This window comes from Chionomys nivalis, chromosome 7 (genome assembly GCF_950005125.1).
Source record: "Chionomys nivalis chromosome 7, mChiNiv1.1, whole genome shotgun sequence".
Taxonomy (NCBI): Eukaryota; Metazoa; Chordata; class Mammalia; order Rodentia; family Cricetidae; genus Chionomys; species Chionomys nivalis.
The window spans coordinates 94,217,359-94,239,833 of NC_080092.1; the positions used below are offsets into that span (position 1 = coordinate 94,217,359).

Below are 22,475 nucleotides of genomic sequence, written 5' to 3' on the forward strand. Positions count from 1 at the left end.
CCCTTGAACTGTGAGCCAAAATAGACCCTTTCTCCTTTAAGTTGTGTTTGTCAGGAGTCCTGTCAGAGTTTCAAGGGGAGCTACTGACATAGCAATCTACTTCCCTCTTTATGTCCCAGAATAATGGTGACAGCAATGACCACATATGGCAGGGAGAGCTGCCCTGAGGAGGCATAGAAATCCAGGAACTTTAGGCCTGGGAAGTCCCACACAGATATCTACTAGTATTACTGATACATGTCATCACAGGGGGCTGAAGGAGCCTGAGGTGCCTTGGCCACCTCAGTAGGTGGGTCCAGGTCATCTGGGTGGGTCATGCAGGCACAGCCTTTCTGACCTGCATAAGACCACATGGTAACCTGGTGCAGTTTTATATGTGTATGAATGGGGAAACTGAGGCCTGGAGGGGATGCCTGATTTGTTTAGTGTTTGTATCTAGGGCTGAGATTATTCCCATCTTGTTCGACCACCCTGCCGCCTGTCCACAAGTTGCAGTCCAGTGTGGGCAGTAAGAATTATCTCTTAGCATTGCTGTCTGGCAGGGTGTCTGTCTGCTATGGGACGAAGGTGCAGGGAGTGAGAGGGTGGAGTCCTCCTAGTCCATCTACTGTGCTCAGGGCTGTGGGGAGGACAGTGAGCCACACAGTTCTTCACCTAGGACTCAAGGTCATGGGATCCAAGTCTGCTCAGGGGAGGACCCTGGGCCCATAGAGTCAAGCAAAGTAGAGAACCTTGTGGAAGGAATATCAACATTACCCCAATACAGAGCCCCTTCAAGGGTAGGCATTATGGTCACACTAGTAATCCTAGAACCGGGAAGTCTGAGACAGGAGTACTACAAACTTTGAGGTCAGTATGGATTGCATGGTAAGATTTTGTCCCTAAAATAGACGGAACCTTGGTGCACTGTCTGATGCTTATAACGCCAGTTACTCAGGAGGCTACAGAATGGGACTACTGTGAGTTTAATGCCAGCCTGAGTTACAGAATGAGACCCTGTATAAAAAAAATAAACCAACCAGCTACCTGCCCACCAATTGACAGCCAACCAATCCCCAACCAACCACCAACAAACAAACCAACCACTAACAAACCAACTAACCAACCATTAACAAACTCCTAGCAATCATCAACCAACCAACCACCACCAAACCAATCGACTACTAACAAATCAACCAACCATCAACCCACTCATCCACCAACCAACCAACCAAAAAAAAAAAAAAAACCCAACTACTAACAAACCAATTAACCAACCATCAAAAAACTACCAACCACCAACCAACTAACCTCCAACCCACCAATCAACCAACCACCAACCCACCAATTAATCCAGCAAACTACCAACCAACCAACCACCAATCAATCAATCACCAACCAATCAAACATCAACCAACCAACTAACCAACAAACCAGACAGACAGACAGAGCCCCCTTCAGAACAAGTGCTGCTCAGCAGAGCAGAGACAGGAATCCTGATGGGAGCACTCACCTGGAGGCACACCAGATGAGATGGTGGAGGCTGACACCTGGCCCTGGCCCTTGGAGGTCATAGCGGCCACCTCGATAGTATAGGTGGTGAGCGCTGTGAGGCCTGTGACTCTGTACTCTAGGGTTACGTTGGGCAGGTAGTGGGTCACACGGGTATTGGTTCTATTGTACTCTTCCCAGGAGATCCGGTACCCTGGCGAGAGTCCACAGAGGTAGCATGAGCTGGGTGGGGACTGTGCATTGCCCCTGACCCTTATTCCAATTCTCGCTCCTTCTCTAGCTTGGCGGTTTGGTTCACTCAAGGAGCAGAGGGACCAAAGGAGCTAGGAGCTGCTGGTGTGATGCCTAAGGACCCAGGTGGAGTCTCAGTGGGGTGTCCCGTGGGGGGGATTGCAGGCAGAGAGAGTTAGGTATTGTGACAGACCCTTAAGGTCCTCCAAACTCTGAGGCCCTACAGAGTTGAGGAAGGGGCCCTGAGAAGCGCTGCAGAATGAAAGCTCAAAACTAAGAGTTGAGAGTGTGGCTCAGTGGGGAGGTCTGGACAGGAGCTGGCTGCAGGCAGGGCACAGATAGCTGATAACCCCGGCTTTCAACTTCCCCACCCTTGGGCTCAGGAGTATCAGCATCAGCATGCCTACCTGTCAGTATGCCGTTCTTCTCCCCAGGCTCCTGCCAGCTGACCTTCAGCGAGGTGTCCAGGATGTCATTGAAGCTCAGGTGTCCCACTGGCCCAGGCACTGTCCCCAAAAGTGTCCCCCACCCACCAGTGCCCATTAGAGTCAGAACATGGCTGCCCAAGGTAAGATGGCTGCTGTGTTCCAGCATGCTCAGGGACTTCCCAAGGGCCTGGGTTGGTGGGTGGGTAGAGTAGAGGCCCGTGACACCTACCGTCCTCATGGGTGCGCACCAGCTGGGGGCTGCTTCGGGGCCCATCTCCAGGCGTGGTGAAGCACAGCACCGAGGTGAAGTATTCTGTGAATTTTTTCAGACCGGACACAAAGCCCACGTGGATGTTGTCTTGAAAGTTGGGCCTGGCAGTCACCATGGTAACCTCCTCTTCTTGGGTTGGCTCCCAGGCAATCAGCTGAGGAGAAACCAGAAGAATGTTCTAGAAAAAAATGAAGCTCCATCCCATAGGTTAGGCCAATGGACACTGTTCCTGTGGCCACTCATCCCAGGGAAGAGAGAAGTAAGACAGGTCACCCCTGTGTGCATTCTGATGCTCTGGGTGTCTTGGTCCCTGACTCCAGGCAAGACATGGATGGTACTGGCTGTTTCCCTTAGGGACCCGTCACCCATTCTCCAAGTTATCCGACAAGGGAAGTATTTCACCAGAACCATTTCCATGATCTGAAGATTGGGCACAGAACCCGAGCCAGAGACCCATTAGTTCTGAAATTCCTCCCAAGTGACTACAGCAGACCACTTCACCAGGGGAAGCTTTCCTAAGCCTGAAGCCCTGGGTGACCATGTGCGTCGCGCATCCACCCCTTTAGTGCAAAGACAAGGAACTTGAGGCTCAGAAGGGCCAATTCACTTGCCCGCTATCACACAGTGTGTGTGTGGGGGAAGCTGAGGATCTGCAGTTGCCACCCCTGTTTTTCCACTGGCTAGTTTCCCATGGGGTTCTCCGAGGTCCGATGTCACAGCTGTGTCAGTCACTACTGTCGTACCCTTGTTCCAGGTCAGGCTGTCGATCTCACATTTCACCCAGAGGTGAGGAGATGGCAAGAGAGCCCATCTGGACCCCCACGGCTTTCTCTCCCGTCTCCCTGTGTATTTTCCTTCCATCCTTGGATAGCCTGCCTCTTCTCCCCCTCATCCCGCGCCCGCCCCTCCTCTCCTGCACTCTTACCTCCTGCTCTTGTTTCCTGAGCCCTTCATCTGTCTCCAACAATGGCAGCTGGTCCCAGAGATTTCCTCATTTATTTGAAGTTGATTAAATAGCAATTAATGGTGAAAAGCTACACTCGAGGAGTTTTAATAAGCATGGTATTTATAGATATAAAACAATACCACGCCAATGTCTCCTGATTAACTCGCACCCGTAACAATGCTTAATCTTCTCCTTTTCAGGGCCGGATGTTTATAAAGGATGTTTTGAAATTTAATTGGTATTGTGAAAAGATAGCCTATAGCAAGTTAATTAGACACTAATTAGACCCTAAAAATACTAATCAGAAATACTAAGTGGCATTTAATAAGTATGTTAAATATCCTCTTTATTTTAGTTATCTTGTTTCATAGCAATTAAATTGCCCAACTTCCTTGGAGTAGATGAAGAAATGAGTTTAATGTTTTAATTTAATTTAATTAATGTAAATTTGAATTAATTATGCTGTTGGAATTAATTGTGTGGTGTGTTCCCCAGCAAGTGTAAAATTTGGGTAAATATTATTTTGTTGGGCTTAAACTCATAATAATCACTACCATTTTAAACAAAATAAAGGAAAAAGAGTTTCTTTACAGATGTCTTAAAATAGTATCTCTGGCTCTTGTCCACAAAAAAATGACTCGTAGGGATGAGTACGAGGCAAAGGAAGTGTGGTTCTGTGACCGACCATATTAACTTTTCCCCTAGTTCCACACCTGAGACCCAAAATGGCAGCAGGGCCAAGACATCCCAAGACAGCTTTGTCAGATATGTATATTACAGGGATATGGAACTGTAGGGTCACAAAGTTCCCCAGGTTTCTTGGTATTATGATTTGGATACCCCAACCCTCCTGGCCAAAGGCTCACGTGTTGAAGGTTTGTTTCCTGGAAGGTGATTTACTAATAAATGCTCTTATATAATCAATGGGTTAATCCACTGATGAATTTACAGAGCTGGGCCAAGCGAGTCAACCAACCTGCCTGGCTGCCTGCCTGCCTTCCCTCCCGCCTTCCTTTTCTCAGTGTGTATGACATGTATGTGTGCAAACGTGAGCGTGGGCTTGAGCACACCACAGCACACACGTGGAGTTCAGAGGCCAGCCTCAGGAGTCCTCCCTTGCCTTCTTGTTTGCTTAAGACAGTCTCTGCTGTTGTTCGCTGCTGTGTGTGCCAGGCTGGCTGGTTTGCCAGCTGCTGGAGGTCGCCTTTGCTCTGCTTCCCTTCTCCAAGTAGGGTATGCTGAGATAACAGATGTGAGTGGTGACTGTGTCCAGCTTCTCATTTCTGTCATAAACTCAGGTTGTTGGGCTTGTATGGCAAGTGAGTCCCCTGCCCAAGGCTGGTTTTCTTAAAAACTGTTTTGTGGATTTGGCTTTGAAGCCATGTAAATAATGTACATGATTATAGGATGAAATTAAATTAAAAAATCAATCCCTAAAAATCAAACCCCACATGAAACCGATGGACCTAGTAGCGTATTGAGCTGTAGAAAAACTACAGCAAGGGAGACTCTTCGAAAAAGACCATAGCAGAGCTGTGTGAAGTGTGGCCCTCGTGGGTTATATCCCAAGACCATAAAAGATGCCGAGAACTGGAGCTGTTGGTCCGTAGTTTCACACCCCTATCACTGTTCTGAAGCTATTCTGTCTGCGGGATGAGGGAGCTGGTACCAAGCAATCTGTTCAAGAACTGGACTTTTTACTGTGGACAGAAGAGTTGCAAACAAAAGACTTGTGAGAAAACTTGCAGTCTTGATGTTGAATGGAAACTATCAATACCCCCCCTTTTCTGAGACTGGATTTTATGCAGCTTAGGTTGTCCTTGAACTTGTGATGTGGCAGAGAGTGACCTTGAACCTCTGATCCTCCTACTACCTCCACAATCTGAGTGCTAGCGCTACAGGTGTTATCCTGCCTGAATTATGTGGTGTTGTGAGATGGAACCCAGGGCTTCCTGCATGCCAGGCAAACACTGCCAACTGAGCCACGTCTCCAGCCCCATCGGTGTGTTCTTTGTTTAAAATTATCTCCCTGCTGTCAACTAACAGAGTCTAGAAACAATATTATCTTTGGAGCAAGAAACACATCACGGTATCTATTATTTCTATCTCAAGGGATCTAGAGTTCCTTGGGAAAATGTCTGACCCCCAGGTACAGTGAAGACATTTTTATTTAGCCCTGGGCTGGGGATTGAACCTAGGGACTCACATATGCTAGACAAGCATACTGTGCTATACCCAATACTCTCTTCACTTTTTATTTTGAGACAGGGACTCACTGACTTGGTCAGTTTTGCCTTATCGTAGGTTTTTTTTTTTTTTTTTCCCCTCCCCTTAGCACTTGACAGGAGCTGAGTCATCTGGAAAGGAACCTCAACTGAGACAACACCTCCTTCAGATTGGCCCGTGGCTCACTGTGGGCAGTGACTAGGAGGTCCTAGCTGTATAAGAAAGCAGGCTGAGCGAGCCTTGGAGAGCAAGCCAGTAAGCAGCACTCCTCCATGGCCTCTGCTTAAGTTTCTGCTTCCAAGTTCAGCTCTGGCTTCCCTCAGTGATGGACTGATCAAGATTGGTATGCCTAATAAAGCCTTTCTCCTCCAGTTTGCTTCCTGGTCATGGTCTTTAGCACAGCAACAGAGAGCAGAATAGGACAGCCTTGAACTCACAGATCAGGCAGTCCTGGACCGTGTGGCTTTTCTGCCTCAGCCTCCCCACATGGATGGGATGACCGGCTCTCATTGCCAACCCTGGCAACCTTTGTATGTAAATTTCATATACATTTATATAGCTTGAAGCATCTTGTCATTCCAGCCAGTCAGGCAGCCATCAGAGACTCCTGGGACCATGCTGAAAGACTCAGAAGTCAACTTGAAGTGGCCAGTGATCATTTGGCAACAGTAGGGATAATAACCACAGCGGATTGGAGCATAGCAGATGTGTTTAAAAATTCTTAAGTATATAACGACATCACTAAAAGCAAAATGGAGCCAAAGATACCCCCTTCAACCTGACCTTCACTGTCGCCTTAGAAGATGCTGGGGAGCTACTTTATAATGCTGAGAATTGAGAAGCCATGGAAAAGAATGGGGTTTTTAATATTTTCCTAATATAGAAAACTGACTAAGGGAACCGTCATCTTCCTTTCTTTTTTTCTCTTGATTTCCTTCCCTCCCTTTCTCCCCCTCCTTCCCTCCTTCCTGGAGGCATCTCAGCTAATCAAGAGGAAAAGACGGTATTGTCTTCACCCTCATTTTATAACTCCTACTAAAATCATAAACCCTACAAGGGCTGTCTGTGGCCACCAAGTTCACGATTAAAGAGGCAAGCAAACTTTGCACCTTCTGATGTCAACACACAGCACCATTTGGGGGACCCCTACCGCCCTGCAAAAAAAAAAAAAGGTAATCAAATAAACTTAAATCCAATTGGCCACTAGTTCTACATTCCAATTTACTGCAGACATGGTACTCAGAGGAACGCATTAAATGACCCCACAGGGAGGCAATCAGCAAAATCCAGGCCTGTGGAAAATTCATTGGATGAATGACTAAGTTTCTTCGCCAAATAAATCTGGTGGGAGAGAGTGAGGGAGGGAGGGAGAGAGGGAGAGAGAGAGAGAGAGAGAGAGAGAGAGAGAGAGAGAGAGAGAGAGAGAGAGGGAGGGAGGGAGGGAGGGAGGGAGAGAGAGAGAGGGGGAGACTCAAAGATCAATGGAGACTTAAACCTTTAACCAACAGCAACTGGGTAGCCTTCATCTCCATCCAGGAATATAAAAACCAACCAGCAGCAGGAGTTGGCTAGAAGATCATCATAGAAATCCAAAGGCTGTAGCAATGGGATGGGTGACATTTTGGGGCATGGTAATATAATCAATGTGAGTTTATTTTTTAATAGAGAGACCTTGTATAGAAGCTTTCTCTCCAAGAACATTTAGTGATGATGCGACCAGCTGCCTGGGATTCACTTCAGCTCGTTTCTGGGGATGGGCTAAGGCAGTGATTCTCAACCTGCGGGTTGTGACTCCAAAGGGATCATATATCAGATATCTTGCATATCAGATATTTACATTGCAATTCACAACAGTAGCAACATTCCAGTTATGAAGTAGCAATGACATAATTTTATGGTTGGGGTCACCACAACATGAGGAACTGTGTTAAAGAATGGCAGTATTGGCACATTGAAGACCACCACGCTACAGGCTAGGAGGATCTGAGAGGCACAGGGACAAAGCTGACTGTGACTTGGTCACGTAGAAGCTGGAGATGGGTGTTAGGTGGTCATCTGACTCTTTCCCCAACTCTTGTAGATGTTCAAACATTCTAATAATTTAAAGGAGGGAATCTATCTTATTACATGTCTAAGATTTCTGAAGGCTGAAAAAGCAGAGAGAAATGATTTTCACTTCTATTCCTTTGTACTCTGAAAATATCAAGTTGTAGGTATCATTTTACAGTTAGATACAGAGTTGAGGATGTAGCTCGGTTGGTTGAGAGCTTGCCTAGAAGGCTTGAAGCTCTGGGTTCAATCCCCAGCACTTCATAAACCAGATGTGGTGGTACATATTGTAATCCTAGGACTTGGAAGTGGGGGCAGGAAGATCAGAAGTTCAAAGCCACCCTTGTTTGCATACTGAATTTAAGGCCAGAGCCTCAGCTACATGAGCCTCCATCGATCAGTCAGTCAGTCTGTCTGTCTGTCTACATATCATTTGTTTTTTGAGACAGGGTTTCTCTATAGCTTTGGAGCCTGTTCTGGAACTAGCTCTTGCAGACCAGGCTGGCCTCAAACTTACAGAGATCTACCTGCCTCTGCCTCTTGAGTGCTGGGATTAAAGGCGTGCGCCACCACCGTCCAGCATTCATGTTTTGTTTTTTAATGCTATGTGTGTGTGTGTGTGTGTGTGTGTGTATGTGCCTGTATGAGTTTATGTGCACCACAAAGATGCAGGTGCTTGCAGAGGCCAGAGGGTATCAGATCCCTCGGAGCAGGATTTAAGAGGCAGCTGTCAGATGCCACATTGGTGCTGGGAGCTGAATCTTGGTCCTCTGCAAAAATGGCGATTGCTCTTAACTACTGAGCCGCCGATCCATACTTTCTTTTTTAATGTAAGAAAAAGCATGGCTGTGGGTTCAAGCTGTGCTCTCTCAGTTATGTTCAACCTGTGAACAATGACTTCTCCCCCATGACTCAGTTTCTTCCTCTAGGAAGTGGGGTGATGATCACAATGCTTAAATTTTCGGGGTCCTGCACGAGAGAATGAATGAAGTGTGTAGCTAGTTGCCTGGTATTGGGTATGCCCCCATCAGTGTGATGTCCTGCTACCATCTCCTGAGCTCCTGAGTTCAACATATCGGTCAGCTGGTGGCCATTGGCCTATACTGCACAGTTCCTGAGCATAGGGACGGGATGAGCTTGGGATCAATCAGGATAGGGGGCTTGTGCGTTGTCTTCTTGTTCTGGGTCACTACAGGCCATTGCCCTCATTGTCCTGGCTACTTGGTGGCCTTCCAGCCCTCGGGGAGCTTTTTGCCTTGGAAGTTGGTAGCTCATCCCTCCCACACGTAGAATAAAACTTCTGCTTAGGTTTGGCAGTCAGAAGCTTAATTGTTCCCAGCCGGGCTTTGTGCTCCATAGCCATGTAGACCTCTTCCCTCCCCTGAGTCCCAATTAGCAGCCTTTTCCAGCCAGTCAGCAACCGTAAGCTTGGGCTGCAGCCCCTATCCCAGAAAGACTCTTTTTTGGCCCGTGCTCTCTGTCTTTGTGGAAGTGTAAGCGTTGTGGCCCACTGGCTCCAGCCCTGGTCCCTAGGTTGCTCCTAGTACAAGAACATTCTTTTTGCAAAACAATTGCCCTTCCTTCTTCTCCTGCTTCCTAACCTCACAGTCACAATGGTGCGGGCACTTGTCCTACAGACGATCTTGGCTGTGGCACATGCGCAGCCTCGGTGAAGGAGACTTGAGGATATGGCAGCTGTCACCTTGAAATCACTGGGAGCCATAGCTCAAACCCAGAGTCTGTAGTTTTCTCTCCTTTCCCCTGGCTTCCCAGCACCTTAAATTCCTGGCTTGTTTTATTTTCACCCCTGGAAATGAGCATGTGGCATCTGTCTACCTGCCCCTGAGTGCTGAGGGCAAGCGCCCCATCTTTCAAATGTGGAGTCTGCCCTGTACTATGTGGTCTGTCTTTAGTTCTCTCAGAGGAAAGCAGGCCTCCGTGCAGGAGGACAAGAGGACTCCAGACCTGGGATGCAGGACAGGATGTCTGAGAAGTCCAGATGCCCAGCACTTAAACCAGCCAGAAAACCAACTATCATCGGAATAGCTACAGCACGGATGCTTCTATTGTTGGCTGGATCGAGCCTGTGCTGACTTCACATGTCAAAGTTCTAAGCCTGACTCCCGGAGGGTGGCTGTGTTTGGAACTTGGACCTTTAAAGGGCTGCTTAAAGTTAAGTGAGGCCATCAGAGACAGACCCTAACCCAGTGTGACTGGCACTCTTGCAAGAAGAGAGAATGAGGCACGGACACTCATGAGGATATAAGGAGTGGGCGTGATATTCACACCAAAATCCAAGACATCAATCAGCAAGAGGCAAGCTGGGATTTTTAGTCCAAGTCTGCCTGAGTCCTAATCCCACGCCTTTGTCCCACACTGTGTATGGGGACATGGACAGCCCATGGAGACTTGCCTGGCAGGTGGCATGTGAGAACCACACCATAGTAGTAAGGAGGGATGGCTGCATTGTTCTAATGGACTGTGGCTCTGTCCAGGTGTACAGGCCTTGTTTGTGGCTGGAGTTTACCGAGGGTGGCCTCTTTCTGGGGGGGGGTCTGCCTTTATTTTTGACCTCTACCTGCTGGAGTCTGGTTTTAGAAACCCACAGTGACCCACTGATCTTCCCTGGAGCCCCCATTTCTCCCTTCTCTCACCTTGAGTCCCTCAGAGTCCTTTTGAAGGGTAAAAGAGACCCTCACCTACCTTGTAGCCCTGGTTGATACCATTGATGAACTGGGGACTGGGGGCATTCCAGGTGAAGCGGATGGTCGTGGAATTGGTGGCTTCTGCATGCACGTTTCCTGGGGGCACCGTGGGAACTATAGGAGATCAAGAGATTGGTTGTAGCTAAGGGGCTGCCTTGCCATCTTGTCCATCATGGTAAAGGATACAGGCAGACTCTATAGACAATGCTTGACCAAACCAAAGCTCCTCTTCCTCTCCTACTTCCTGGATTAATTCAAATTCAATACATTTGTCTGGGTCACCTCCCAAGTTGTCTTGTGATCCAATTAAAGGTGAAGCATCACAGAAGGTCCCTCTGCCTCTTTCCACACGACTCTTAACCACTCTCTTCCTCTCTGCCATCTGCCCCGTGGGAGCTAGGCAGGGTGGGGGCAGATGACACCAACCACCATGATCAAGGCCCAGGCGAAGTCAACAACATGGACTGGGGTATTCATGACTGGACACATGGATGGCCCAGCAGGCATGCAGGCCGACAGGCCTGGGGACCTGGAAAAAGGGCCACACCTGCTCTTGCACGGCCCCTTTCCCCACCCACCTCCCTGCAATGTCCACTCGGTGACTTTGCTGCTGTAGACGCCCAGCCCGGCGCTGTTGTAGGCGGCCACCTCGATCTCATAATTGGTCCAGATGATGAGGTCCTCCAGCAACAGGTTGTTGACGTCAGCATCCGTGATGTTCTTAAACTGGTACCCAACAGGTAGCCCAGCCAAGCAGTATCTGAAGGAAGAGGGGAAAGTGGGTTGAGTAGGCCTGCAGACTTGTCCGTAGCAAACTACCCACAGTGGTGCCGTCTGCTAAAACGTTCTATGATTCCGGGAGCTCTCCATCAACAGGGCTGCGTCTGGGCCGTCTAATAGGGTCACCACTAGAGGTCATGGCTGTTAGCCATGTGACATGGGTTTGGTGCCAATGAGGAATGGATTTGACTTTGGTGCAGTTTTGTTTTGAGTCATGACAGTTGACTGCACCCTACCTTGTTGGATAGTTTAGGTCTAGAGAGCGTGTTTAATCATGTAGCCCAGGACGCCTGGCCTTAAACTATGTAGCTGAGGGTAACCTTGAACTTCTAATCCTCTCCTCCCCTCCTGCCCTCTCCCCAGTGCTGAGACTACAGATTTGCATAATCATACCCAGTCTCTCTGATACTAGATATCAAATTCAGGATTTCATGCATGCTAGTTGATCCTATTCAGCTGAGCCTCAAACATCCCTTACCCCTGGGACATTCTTTTTGTTGGGTTGGGGAAACATGGACAAGATTGCCATCCAGGGAGGCTGAGAGTCTCTGGGGAAGGTGTCATAGGTGTCAGCTTTTGGGGATCATTGCCAGGAAAGCACTCCTCAAGTTTAGCTCATTCTCTTTCTTTGCCTGGTATAGTAGTTTCTTTGCTGAGGGGGACTGAGAACCCCCAAGGCTACTGACCTCCACATATCTACCTTCTACTGTAAAGCAACCATGGCAAAGGAGGGGATACCAGCAAGCAAATGTGGGGTGCTCTGCATGGACAGGGGACTAGTTCTAGCAAGAAGTATATTGCTTATCTATTTTGGGGTCTAACAGTTGCAAAATCAGAGCCCCCCAAAGTGTTTTTATGCATCCCAAAAACGCCAGAGCTGGTATGTTCTAGACCTTAGCATGGAATAGTACAAGCCAGAGGCTCATTAGAACACAGACTGTTTGCCATCCTCTTAGCTGCCCAGTAAGAACATCTTGGGGACAGACTTGACAATTAGAGTCTCGGCCCAGTGCTCAGGTAGTGCTGACCTTGTTGGGTTAGGGCCACACTCTGAGAACCTTTAGGATCATCCCAAACCATAGCAAAACCAACCGGTCATGGGACAGCCAGGGACATGGGCTTTTCTAACTGTGGGGCCCTCTAGCACCCAGGGATATTGATGTGTAAGAAAGAGGCACAGGCTTAGAAAGGCATTTTGCAGCCAGCCCATTACAGACTACAGATAGGTATTTCTAGTAACTACAAACCCCAAGATAATTAAAAAAAATATTATCAAATTAAAAATATGTATATGAATGTTTTTGCATGTATGCATGTCTATTTGTGCACCATATGTGTGTTTGGGGCCCAGGGAGACTAAAAGAGGGCATTAGATCCTTACAGATGGTGGGTACTGCCATGAGGATGTTGGGAATTGAACCTGGGTGCTTTGGATGAGCAGTAAGCAAGCACAGTTAACCACTGAGCTATCTCTTCAGCCCCCAAAAATTATTCAAAATTTTTTATTTGTGTTGGGGGGGGCATGCCCATGCCATAGCAGACTTGTGGAGGTCAGAGGACAATCTGTAGTAGGAACTGTTTTTCCCTCTCCAATCCCGGGGATTGAACTCAGATCCTTAGGCTTGGCAGCAGGCATCGCCACTCACTGAGCTATTTGAATTTAGGCGTATTTTGCTCTGGTCGGCTCCTATGCTTTCTTTTAGGTTCCTAGTGAAACAGTTCTCAGCCAAATGCAAAGCTTAGAAGTCCACAGAACCAGCCTTTGTGTTCAGCAAGAACCAGCGATATAACTTTCTCCTTTCAGTCAATTCTTTCCCTGTCAATTTCTCCACTCGAGTTCCATCTGGCTGACGTGTTCAACCTTTGGCTATTGTGACACCACCACAGTCATCTACAAAGTTCCTATTGAGAGCTGTGCAAATGAAGTCCAGACAGAAGTTGCAAAAAAAAAAAATATCTCATAACATTTTAAATAAGTTTTGATTTTCTGTCGAGACTCACTGAGAGCTAGCCTTGCCACACGCGGTCCACGCGCTGGGCACACCTTATTCTAAAAGTCAGGCCTGCAGCAGACCATTATGAGCTGTGTGGGCATAGTCAACTCTTTCTCCCTGTCTGCTCCCACATCAGCCCTGCCCCATGGCAGCGTTGTCTTTCATGCAGCCTTGAAGGAATTAAACTGTACCCTTGTTCAGCCATTCCTGCTAGTTTCCAAGGCTACCACTGCTGTCCATTCTTCTGCCGTTTCGGTGCAAACCCCTCCTGCCATAGCGTGGGCATTTCTCATCAGCTGGTCTTTGTGAGTCGGCAAGGATCCACCATGGAGTTTTACCGTTTTCTCATCCACTCCCACCTCGCATCTCCCTCGGGGTAGGGTGCCCTCCTGGCCCTAGGGTGGGCCTGTACCTGATGATGTAACCCTTGAGGATCCCATTCTGGTGGCTCTCAGGAGGCGGTTGCCACTGGATCATGATGGACTGGTTGGTCCGGCCGCTGGCAATAACGTTCTGTGGAGGGGCCGTGGGGGGCTCTTCGGGGAGGGAAACCCTGGAGCCAAAAAAAAAAAAAAAACCCGCAGTAAGTATGGTTAGGCCTTTACCCCATCTCTACCCCCTCATCTCTACCCCGTCTACACAGGCATGTGATAGCTGACAAAGGGGCCAGTCACATTACACACTGTCTGGGGATAATTCTGAAACCCTTGCTGTGTGCTTTTGAGTAGCCCAGTTATTGTCTCTTTGTAGTTTTTTTTTTTTTTTACAGGGTCTTGCTTTGCAGCCCAGGGTGGCCTTGAACTTGTGACCCTCCTCCTTCAGCCTCCTGAGGATAGGGTTACAGGCTTTTGAGTTTTTCAGGAATAAGGGATCCGCTATGTCCCAGAGGCTCAGGTGGTGGGCCTCACCTAGACCCCCTTGCTGGGTAAGCAGAGTCCCAGGACAGGTGTGTGCTCATGGTTCTGGGGAGGAGCCCCAGCCCCCAGCCTGCCAGCCCCTAGCCTGCTTTCTCAAACTAAGCACCGCATTTCTGTCTACAGCATGGCTGGGGTACACAGTGCTCTGCCCGAGCCTATTTTTCACGCCACTGACACTTGTCCATTAAAAACAAAAGTTAATTATTTTTGATGGATGTTTTCCCCTTTTTTCTTTTTTCTGCTCTCTGATGGATAGCTTCTCGAAGAGTCCTGTCTGCTCCCAGCTTTTAAAGTGAGGGAGTTTTAACCTTTCCAGCGGTGTCTCGGGGCTATAAGCACAGAGATTCCTGCCAAGTACGAATTGGTGCCTAGCACAGTCACAGGCACAGCAGAAGTGGGGAGGGGCTCCTGGCACTCCAAGGTTCCCTGCTGCGTCTGCAAGACTTCCCAGTGGTTGAACCACCGTTCGTTCAGTGTGCCACCTGGGGGCCAAACCCAGACTGGCACATAGTAAATGTGTGTGTGTGTGTGAATGTGTGTGTGTGTATGGGAGGAGTGAATATGTGCCTCTGTGTGTGTGTGTGTGTGCACATGCATGCATATGCATGCAGACTAGATATAGACATCAGAAACCTCAGGATTTGCTCATCTCTGCCACCTCAGTCATCTCATTTAAGTCTCATGCCTTCCCTGGGAAACAAGTCAGAGATACCATTCCCCCATTCTACAGACTGGAATATGGCCTCGGGCAGGCAGACACACTGAACCAGACCCACCCTGTGGTTTGCCCCAGTGTGTCACCCTGGCTTGGTGGCAGGCAGGTGGAGTCTCACTTAGGGGGACAGCTGTGCCCCTCACCTTTCTGTGTCCTTGCTGAACTGTCCTTTGCCCACGTCGTTGACAGCACAGAGGCGGAACTGGTAGGAACGAGCGGGAACCAGTCCCTTGACCATCACTGAGGTAGCTTCTGGGTCCACACTGGCAAGGAGAATGGTCCATGGAGCATCTGCAGACACATAGGGTTGGGGCAGAGGGGGCCATTGTGGGGGTGGGTGATGAGACATGCTCCTTTTTTATTATATTAATTTTCAAATTTATTTCCTTTTGTGTGTATATATGTGTTTCTATGGGTATGCATGAGCCACGGTGTTATTTGGAGGTCAGAGGACAACTTGAGTGAGTTGGATCTCTCCCACCACGTGGCTTCCAAGGACTGAACTCAGGTCATCAAGCTCAGAAGCAGGTGCTTTTACTGATTGGGCCATCTTGCCAGCCAGTGATGGGATGGATTTTACTTTTTATTCCCATCCTTCTCCTTTGGGTTGTCAGGATAGTGAGCGCCTCCCTAACTTGGTCCAGTATAGGTCACCATGCCAGCTTTTTTGGATGCCACTAGCCCATGTGACCCAGGGGTTGGAGGGAGATGGGAGGAAGTAGAAGCAGGGGTTCATGGGAATTGAGATGCCTCATCCCCTTGAACCAATGAGCTCTGGAAAAGCTGCACCAAGGATATCATTCAGATTGCACTGGCTAACACTGAAGTTCGCAGTGGGGCATTTGTAAGAAGAATAACTGATGTCTTTGAGACTGCTGCTGGGCCAGGTCCCACACAAGCCCCTCCCCCTACATTTCAAAGCCCAGGTTGGCTTTGAACTCATGATTCTCTTGCCTCATCCTCTCAAATGCTGGGGTTACAGGCTATACTCCCATTCAAGGCTCCCCTGTGCAAGTCTTGTTGGGAAGTCATAATAACCTACCAACTGTCTGGGGGTCACTTGTGATCCTGGAAGTAAGATCATTGTTTTTTTCACACGTGAGGAAGCCATGGTTGCCCAGGGGGAAGATCTCAGAGGCCCGGAAGAGTATTATGGGGGTGGCCGACATACAGGCCATCTTCCAGCTCATGTGCCCCTTTGCCCAGGTCGTAAGGGACACAGGAAGGTGACGGTGGGGACCTTACTGTTTTCTGACATCTCCAGGATGTAGCGCATCAGGGGACTGTTGCCATCGAAGGGTTTGGCCCAGGTCAGGTTGATGGCGCGCCTCTCCACAGAGCTGAGTGTTGCCACGGGGTGCTCAGGGGCATGGGGAAGCTGCCTGGAGGAGAGAGATGTGTGGGGGCCCATCCCAAGTGCTAAGCTCTGCCACGGGGTGACAGCAATGCTGTAGATTCAGCGAGTCTTATGTTTCCATGACACCGTGTACTAGATAATGCTGCCCTTCATGCTAAACTGGTCTTCCACCTGCTTTGTAGAACAAGATGACCTTGAACTTCTGATCTTCCTCCCTCCACCTTCCAAATCCTTAGATTATAGGCATGTGCTGCTTGGCAGCCATTACCATCCTCAGCTAAGTAGCTGAGATCACCCACAGATTACTATATGGAAACCTACTACCGGAGAAGCTTCCTAAAATGTGTACACACATATACATATATGAGAGGAGTTCAGGGGCTGGAGAGATGGCTCAGAGGTTAAGAGCACCGGCTGCCCTTCCAGAGGTCCTGAGTTCGACTCCCAGCAACCACATGGTGGCTCACAACCATCTATAATGGGATCTGATGCCCTCTTCTGGAGTGCAGGCAGAACACTGTATACATAATAAACACATCTTAAAAATTAAATAAAAAGGGCTGGAGAGATGGCTCAGTGGTTTAGAGCATTGCCTGCTCTTCCAAAGGTCCTGAGTTCAATTCCCAGCAACCACATGGTGGCTCACAACCATCTGTAAAGAGGTCTGGCGCCCTCTTCTGGCCTTCAGGCATACACACAGACAGAATATTGTATACATAATAAATAAATAAATAAATAAATAAATAAATAAATAAATATTTAAAAAAAAAAAAAAAAAAAAAAAAAAAATTAAATAAAAAACAAAAGGAGTTCAAATGGAGCTACTCTCTACTAGGGGTACAATGGCTCGCCTAGATACCAGCCTATAATTTTATAGGCTATCCAATAAAAAAAAAGTCTAGTGCCATGTATAGGGTGTCCTTTTTTTAAGCTGTTGGTCGAAGGGATCCCATAACTGTCTCTCCAATATTATAGGCTGTTGCTGTTGCTCTTGGTTACCTTTCAGAGCTTGATGCTGAGGACACCGTAAACTAGTGTTACAGGGCATAGATAAATCAAACTGGCACCAACCTGAAGCCCTACTTGCTTGTTTTTATATTTCTGGAAGTTTCAATATATACTATTGGGGGGGGTCAAAGTAATCAATAGTCTTATACAGTTGTGAATCCTGCAAGCTACAACAACAACTAGGCTTGCAAGATACACTCATTGGTACAATAATGGCACAGATGTCATAGGAGTAACCAGCCACTTTTTTTTTTTTCTGCTTGGATTCAAGGCCTGCTTCCCAAGATGGAATTCAGGCCAGATACCACTAAAGGGGCCTAAAACCTATATTCATAGGGGGAAAAAAAATCTAATATCATCATTGTCCTAAGTAGATAAAGAAATTAACTGCCTCCTTGGTTTTTATCTTTTCTGGTCCTCACCAGAGAAGCTGCTTTTTGCCTGCAGTAAATGGTGAAGAATACAGAGACCCATGGCTGGTCAACGTACAGATAGGAAGAGACTGTGAAGTGCTTAGCTATAAATGACACATCTGTATCAACGCCCCTCCTCCCCCCCGCCACCAGGGCTCAGGGATCATCTGGGAAGAAGGGGTAGAAAGACCCTAAGAGCCAGAGGGAGTGAGCTGCTACACAGAAACAGTATTTGCTGGGCATAACAGGAACACTGCACACAGGGACTGACAGTGGCTATGGCTGGATGCTCAGGACCAAATCAGCCAAAATCGCAGCATGGAAGGGGGAAGGGCTCATGAGTCTGACCCATGGCTAAATATCTGATTGGAAACTGCCAGCTGCTGGCTGAGAAATCATCCCTTTTCTTTAGGGGTGCAATCCCAGAGAAGCTATCCATACTCCAGTAGATGGTTCTACCCCCATGCCCATGCAGGTGGCACTAAGAGAACTCAGTGGGTTTCAGAACAAAGTACATGAAGTGGAGAGGGAGAAGTGGTGGGGGTGTGGGGAGGACTTGGAGGGGAAGACCGCGGGTAGATTTGATCTAAGTACACACTATGCAAGCATGAAATCCTCAAATGGAAAAGGAAAGATTGCCTGTTGATGCGCCTTCATAGAGGAAGGTAGGGAGGCTTGGTTATCAGATTCTCACCTGAGATTGCCACCGATCCCTCTTTCCCTCCCCTCCCCAGGGAGGCCTATAATCCTGTTCCAGCTGCATGTGATCTCAGAAGTGTAAATACAGAGTAGAAGGTTAACTGAAGAGGGGACTCCATCAATGCCACTATGAAGTCACCATCCGTACCGGAGTGGGACGTTTTGGTGACACAGCTGCCTTGGGGTCACCCATCCACCTGCAAGTAAGTCCAAGAAACTTATTTGGGCTGGACTGGGGTGGAAGCATCCTTTGATGTCTTGGTGACCTATCTGGAGTGTGTAAACATTTGTGCCTGCAGATTCTTCTCTCTGGAGCTAGAGCCCCGTCAGAGGCCTCTGCAGACTTCTGCGTCTCACAGGGTGTCCCTGAGCTGAGGAACAGACCTAGCAGGATGCTCAGGAGGTGTCTTAGGGAACTTGGGTGGGCCTAGTCATACATGACTTCTTGTCATGAACAAAAGGAGCTGGATGGCTTCGAATATGCCAGTGCTGCCATTCCTGGTGCCCCCCCCCGTCCTTACCTGACGCGCAGGTGGGCATTTCGAGAGTCATTGCCACCAGCTGAGAGTACCCGGCAGGTGTATGTGCCAATGTCCCCTGACCATGTCTGCGAGATGTGTAAGGAGCCATTTCTGTCTAGGCGGATCCGGGGGTTGGTCTCCACAGCCAGGGTGGCTCCATCCTTCTCCCACACGTATCTATGGAGTGGGAGGAGAGATGGGTCAGTGAAAGGAGATAGGGAAGTTTCTAGGGTCAGCCATGCCCAAGCCTCCTCCTGGGAGGAATCAGCCAAAGGGAGACAGGAGGCCATTGCAGGCCTCACATAGACTGCCTCCAGGATTGGGCTTGTGGGCAGGGAACAGGGCCTGGGAGGAGGCTGTTTCTTGGTGAAAAGCCTGGAAGTCCAGCGCTCCTGGGACAAGGGCTAGGTCCGGGAGCATTCAAGCAGCAGGCCATTACCGGTCATTTACACCTTGGGTTCAGACCTGGGTCAAAATGTTGCTACTTTTGGCCAGAAGCCATCGCAAAACAGCCTCTGGGAAAGAGCCAGCCCAAGGAATTCCTCTGAAGCTCTTAAAAGATTGCAGCTGGAGAAGAAATCAAAGTTTCTGGGGAGACTACATTTTGGAATTAGTTCTACGAGGGGGATCATTAGATCGATGCATCACTGTGACAAATTGACCTTAGTGTCCACAAAAAAATCACTTTAGCTGTGGCCAGTCGGAACGAAGGGAGACTTGAGAAATGACATACACACCGGTGCGTGACAGAACAAAGTACCTCCTCTAGAGCTGTTAGGGAGAAAACACAGCCATTATCATTGTCATGGACATATTCCAAGAACCTGCTCCTCGGAGGTGGGATGGACAGTGCCCTCCGGGGAGGGTGGGCTATAGCTCTCAAAAGTGCAAGATGTCACCCAGGGACAGTATTGGGTCAGCCTTAGGTCCTAAGGTTACCTGGAGGTAGAGAATGAAAGACTACCAGTGAGAGTATACCTGCCGTATTTTAACCCTGAGTTTAAATAGAAAAATCAACAGAGGTGTTAACTACTGGCAAGAAAAAAAGTCAAAACCAAACAAACAAACGAGGAAAAGAAGGACCATAGAAAAGAAAAGTTTTCCAGTACTGGGAGCCTACGATTAAAATGGGAACATAAATCTCTATTTCTAGATTCTTCTGTGCTCTGCTGGGGGGCTGCAGTGATGCTCTGTCCCGGAGTTAGAAGCTCCGGCCAAAGGCTGTCCCTGTCACCAGCAGCTTGCGATGAGATTGTGGGTAGGTTTATTTAACCATCTGTGACCCAGTTTGCCATCTGTAACACGTAGGACCCTCTGACTTCCTAAGGTAGTAAGGCTGGTAAAGCCAATATGGAATACTTAGGGGAGTCCCAAACGTGGCAAAGGGTCAGTAAGAGTCAGCCATGATGTTTCCATTGAAGAATATGTATATCAATGATTTCTAGTTATCAATCCATCCATTTACTCTATTTACCTACCATTTGCCTATCTAAGTTTCCATCCATCCATCTATCCATCCATCCATCCACTCATCTATCTATAGGAGCTTTTATTTACCCACCCACAACATCTCCCTTTGAATTTCCATCCATCCATCCATCCATCCATCCATCCACCCACCCATCCATCCACCCACTCATCCATCATCCATCCATCCATCCATCCATCCATCCATCCATCCATCATCCACATTTTCATATATACTGTTTTTAAAACTGTCTTTTCTCAACAAAGTATCATATGCTCTTTTCATGTGTTATTTCCATACCATACATAAAAAATACAAACACTCAGAGGCAGAGGGTTCGCATACAGTCCCTTTGTCACGTCACTGACTCGGGAGTGTTGGACATACTGTTTCCGCCTTTCCCTCTACTGTACCTAATAATGTGGTGAACACCCTCGCTGAAAAATGTTTACCTGCACTCCACTTCTTTGAAGATAAATTATCAGCAGTGAAATTGCCAAGTTAATTTTAAAGGCTTTTAATATATGCTTAGAAATGGACAACAGCAGTCACTTCCCATTCATCTCGTTACCCAGAAAAGAATGATCCTTGCTAGCGTCCGCGGAGTGAGCAGGCTTTTCCTTAAAAGCAGATCTATTTGCAGAGAGTTACTGCTGCTTAAGAGATACTCATGGCAAGCAGACACTCTTTGCTTTAGGACATGATGCTCCAGGGAGCATATGTCCCTGCCTGGGAAGCATTCGTTACTAAACGCGAATCTAATTAATAGGTACTTGATTCTAATTAGGAATACAAGGCTAGAAGGATAGGTTAGCAGCATAGGACAGTATGTGTACCAATCCAGAATGTAGATATTCTATAGTGGGCTCAGTGAGCTATGGCCCATTACATGCTTATATATTTAAAGTTATTTTTTAAAAATGAAACAAAGATTTATTATTTTAATGTTGTGCATATCTCTCTCTCTCTGTGTGTGTGTGTGTGTGTGTGTGTGTGTACCTAGTGCTTATGGAGGACAGACGAGAGTATTGGATTCCCTGGAACTGGAGTTACAGACAATTGTGTGGTCTCCTATATAGATGCTGGGAATCAAACCCAGGTCCTCTGGAAGAGCAGTAACTGCTCAGCTGCTTCTCCAGGCCCCATATAAGGAAGTTTTATTGCAACATGGACATACCTATTTGTGGACATATTACAGATGGAGTTGCTTAGTGGTGACAAAGACAATGGGGCTCTCAAAGCTAAAACAGTTACTTCTGGTCCTTTATAGAAATGGTTTATTGACTGGCCACTGTGCTATAAAATCTGGTTTCTACAATGACTCAATGACATAAAACCCAAACAAAAACAGAGCTGGTGAGATTGCTCGGCGGGTAAAGGTGCTTCCTGACAGCCAGATGACTCAAGCATCCACACCGTGGGAAGAGAGACCTGACTCCTCCTCTAGGTTTTCCTCTGCCTTCCACACGTTCACACAATGAAACAATGTAAAAATTCCCTCCCAACAACAGACGGGGATAAGACAAAAGGAAAGGTCCTTTCCATAAATGATGCTGGAACCTTGAGTGGAATGTCACATGCAGGACAGATAGAGCTGTAGTCACAAGCCTCGTACCTGTCACAAAAATTAATTCAAAATTGATCACAAATCTAAATGTAGGATGCAGGATCCCCCAGATGCTAGGAGGTAATGTAAAATCTGCACAGCCTCGCCTTTGGTACTAACTCCATATACTACACGAAAGGCCTGATCCCTGGGAGAAAGGGTTGATAAGATGGACTTTGTCAAAATTAAAATTTTCTGCTCTTCTACAGATATTGCCAAGAGACTGAAAAGAGAAGCCACAGACTGGGAGAAAATGTTTGCATAACAAATGTCTGATAAGATACTGTTATCCAAAATATACAGAGACTTCTTAAAACGCAACCATAAGAAAACAAACGCCCGATTAAAACCCAGCTGAAGTCCTTGACAGGCACCTGTCTGATGAAGACACACACAGAGGGAAGCAGAAATGAGATGTTCTCCTTCTAGGCCACGGAGAAATGCAAATTAGAGCAGCCAATGGGCTGGACTCTCAGCAGTGGAGAGTGTATACAGTTACAGAGGATTGGAATTCCATTCCTAGCACCAGGTCAGGAAGCTCACAACTGCCTGTAACTCCAGCTCCAAAGTCTCTGACGCCCTCTTCTGCACTCCATGGACATTGCACTTATAGGTACATACCCCACCCCCAGACACATATGCGCATAATT

General features: G+C 47.7%; 1 protein-coding gene across 1 annotated transcript in view; it reads right to left on the reverse strand.

The window, feature by feature from the left end:
* Sdk2 (sidekick cell adhesion molecule 2) overlaps positions 1–22,475 on the reverse strand; it is a 278,134-nt gene that overhangs the window by 56,016 nt on the left and 199,643 nt on the right. Inside the window, exons 13-21 of the mRNA XM_057775509.1 lie at positions 18,752–18,928; positions 15,999–16,135; positions 14,897–15,044; positions 13,534–13,674; positions 10,926–11,107; positions 10,346–10,461; positions 2,380–2,575; positions 2,130–2,228; positions 1,493–1,684 (exon numbers count right to left, since the gene is read on the reverse strand). Of these exons, the coding sequence (XP_057631492.1) occupies positions 1,493–1,684; positions 2,130–2,228; positions 2,380–2,575; positions 10,346–10,461; positions 10,926–11,107; positions 13,534–13,674; positions 14,897–15,044; positions 15,999–16,135; positions 18,752–18,928 (1,388 nt within the window). The remainder of the gene's footprint in view (positions 1–1,492; positions 1,685–2,129; positions 2,229–2,379; positions 2,576–10,345; positions 10,462–10,925; positions 11,108–13,533; positions 13,675–14,896; positions 15,045–15,998; positions 16,136–18,751; positions 18,929–22,475) is intronic.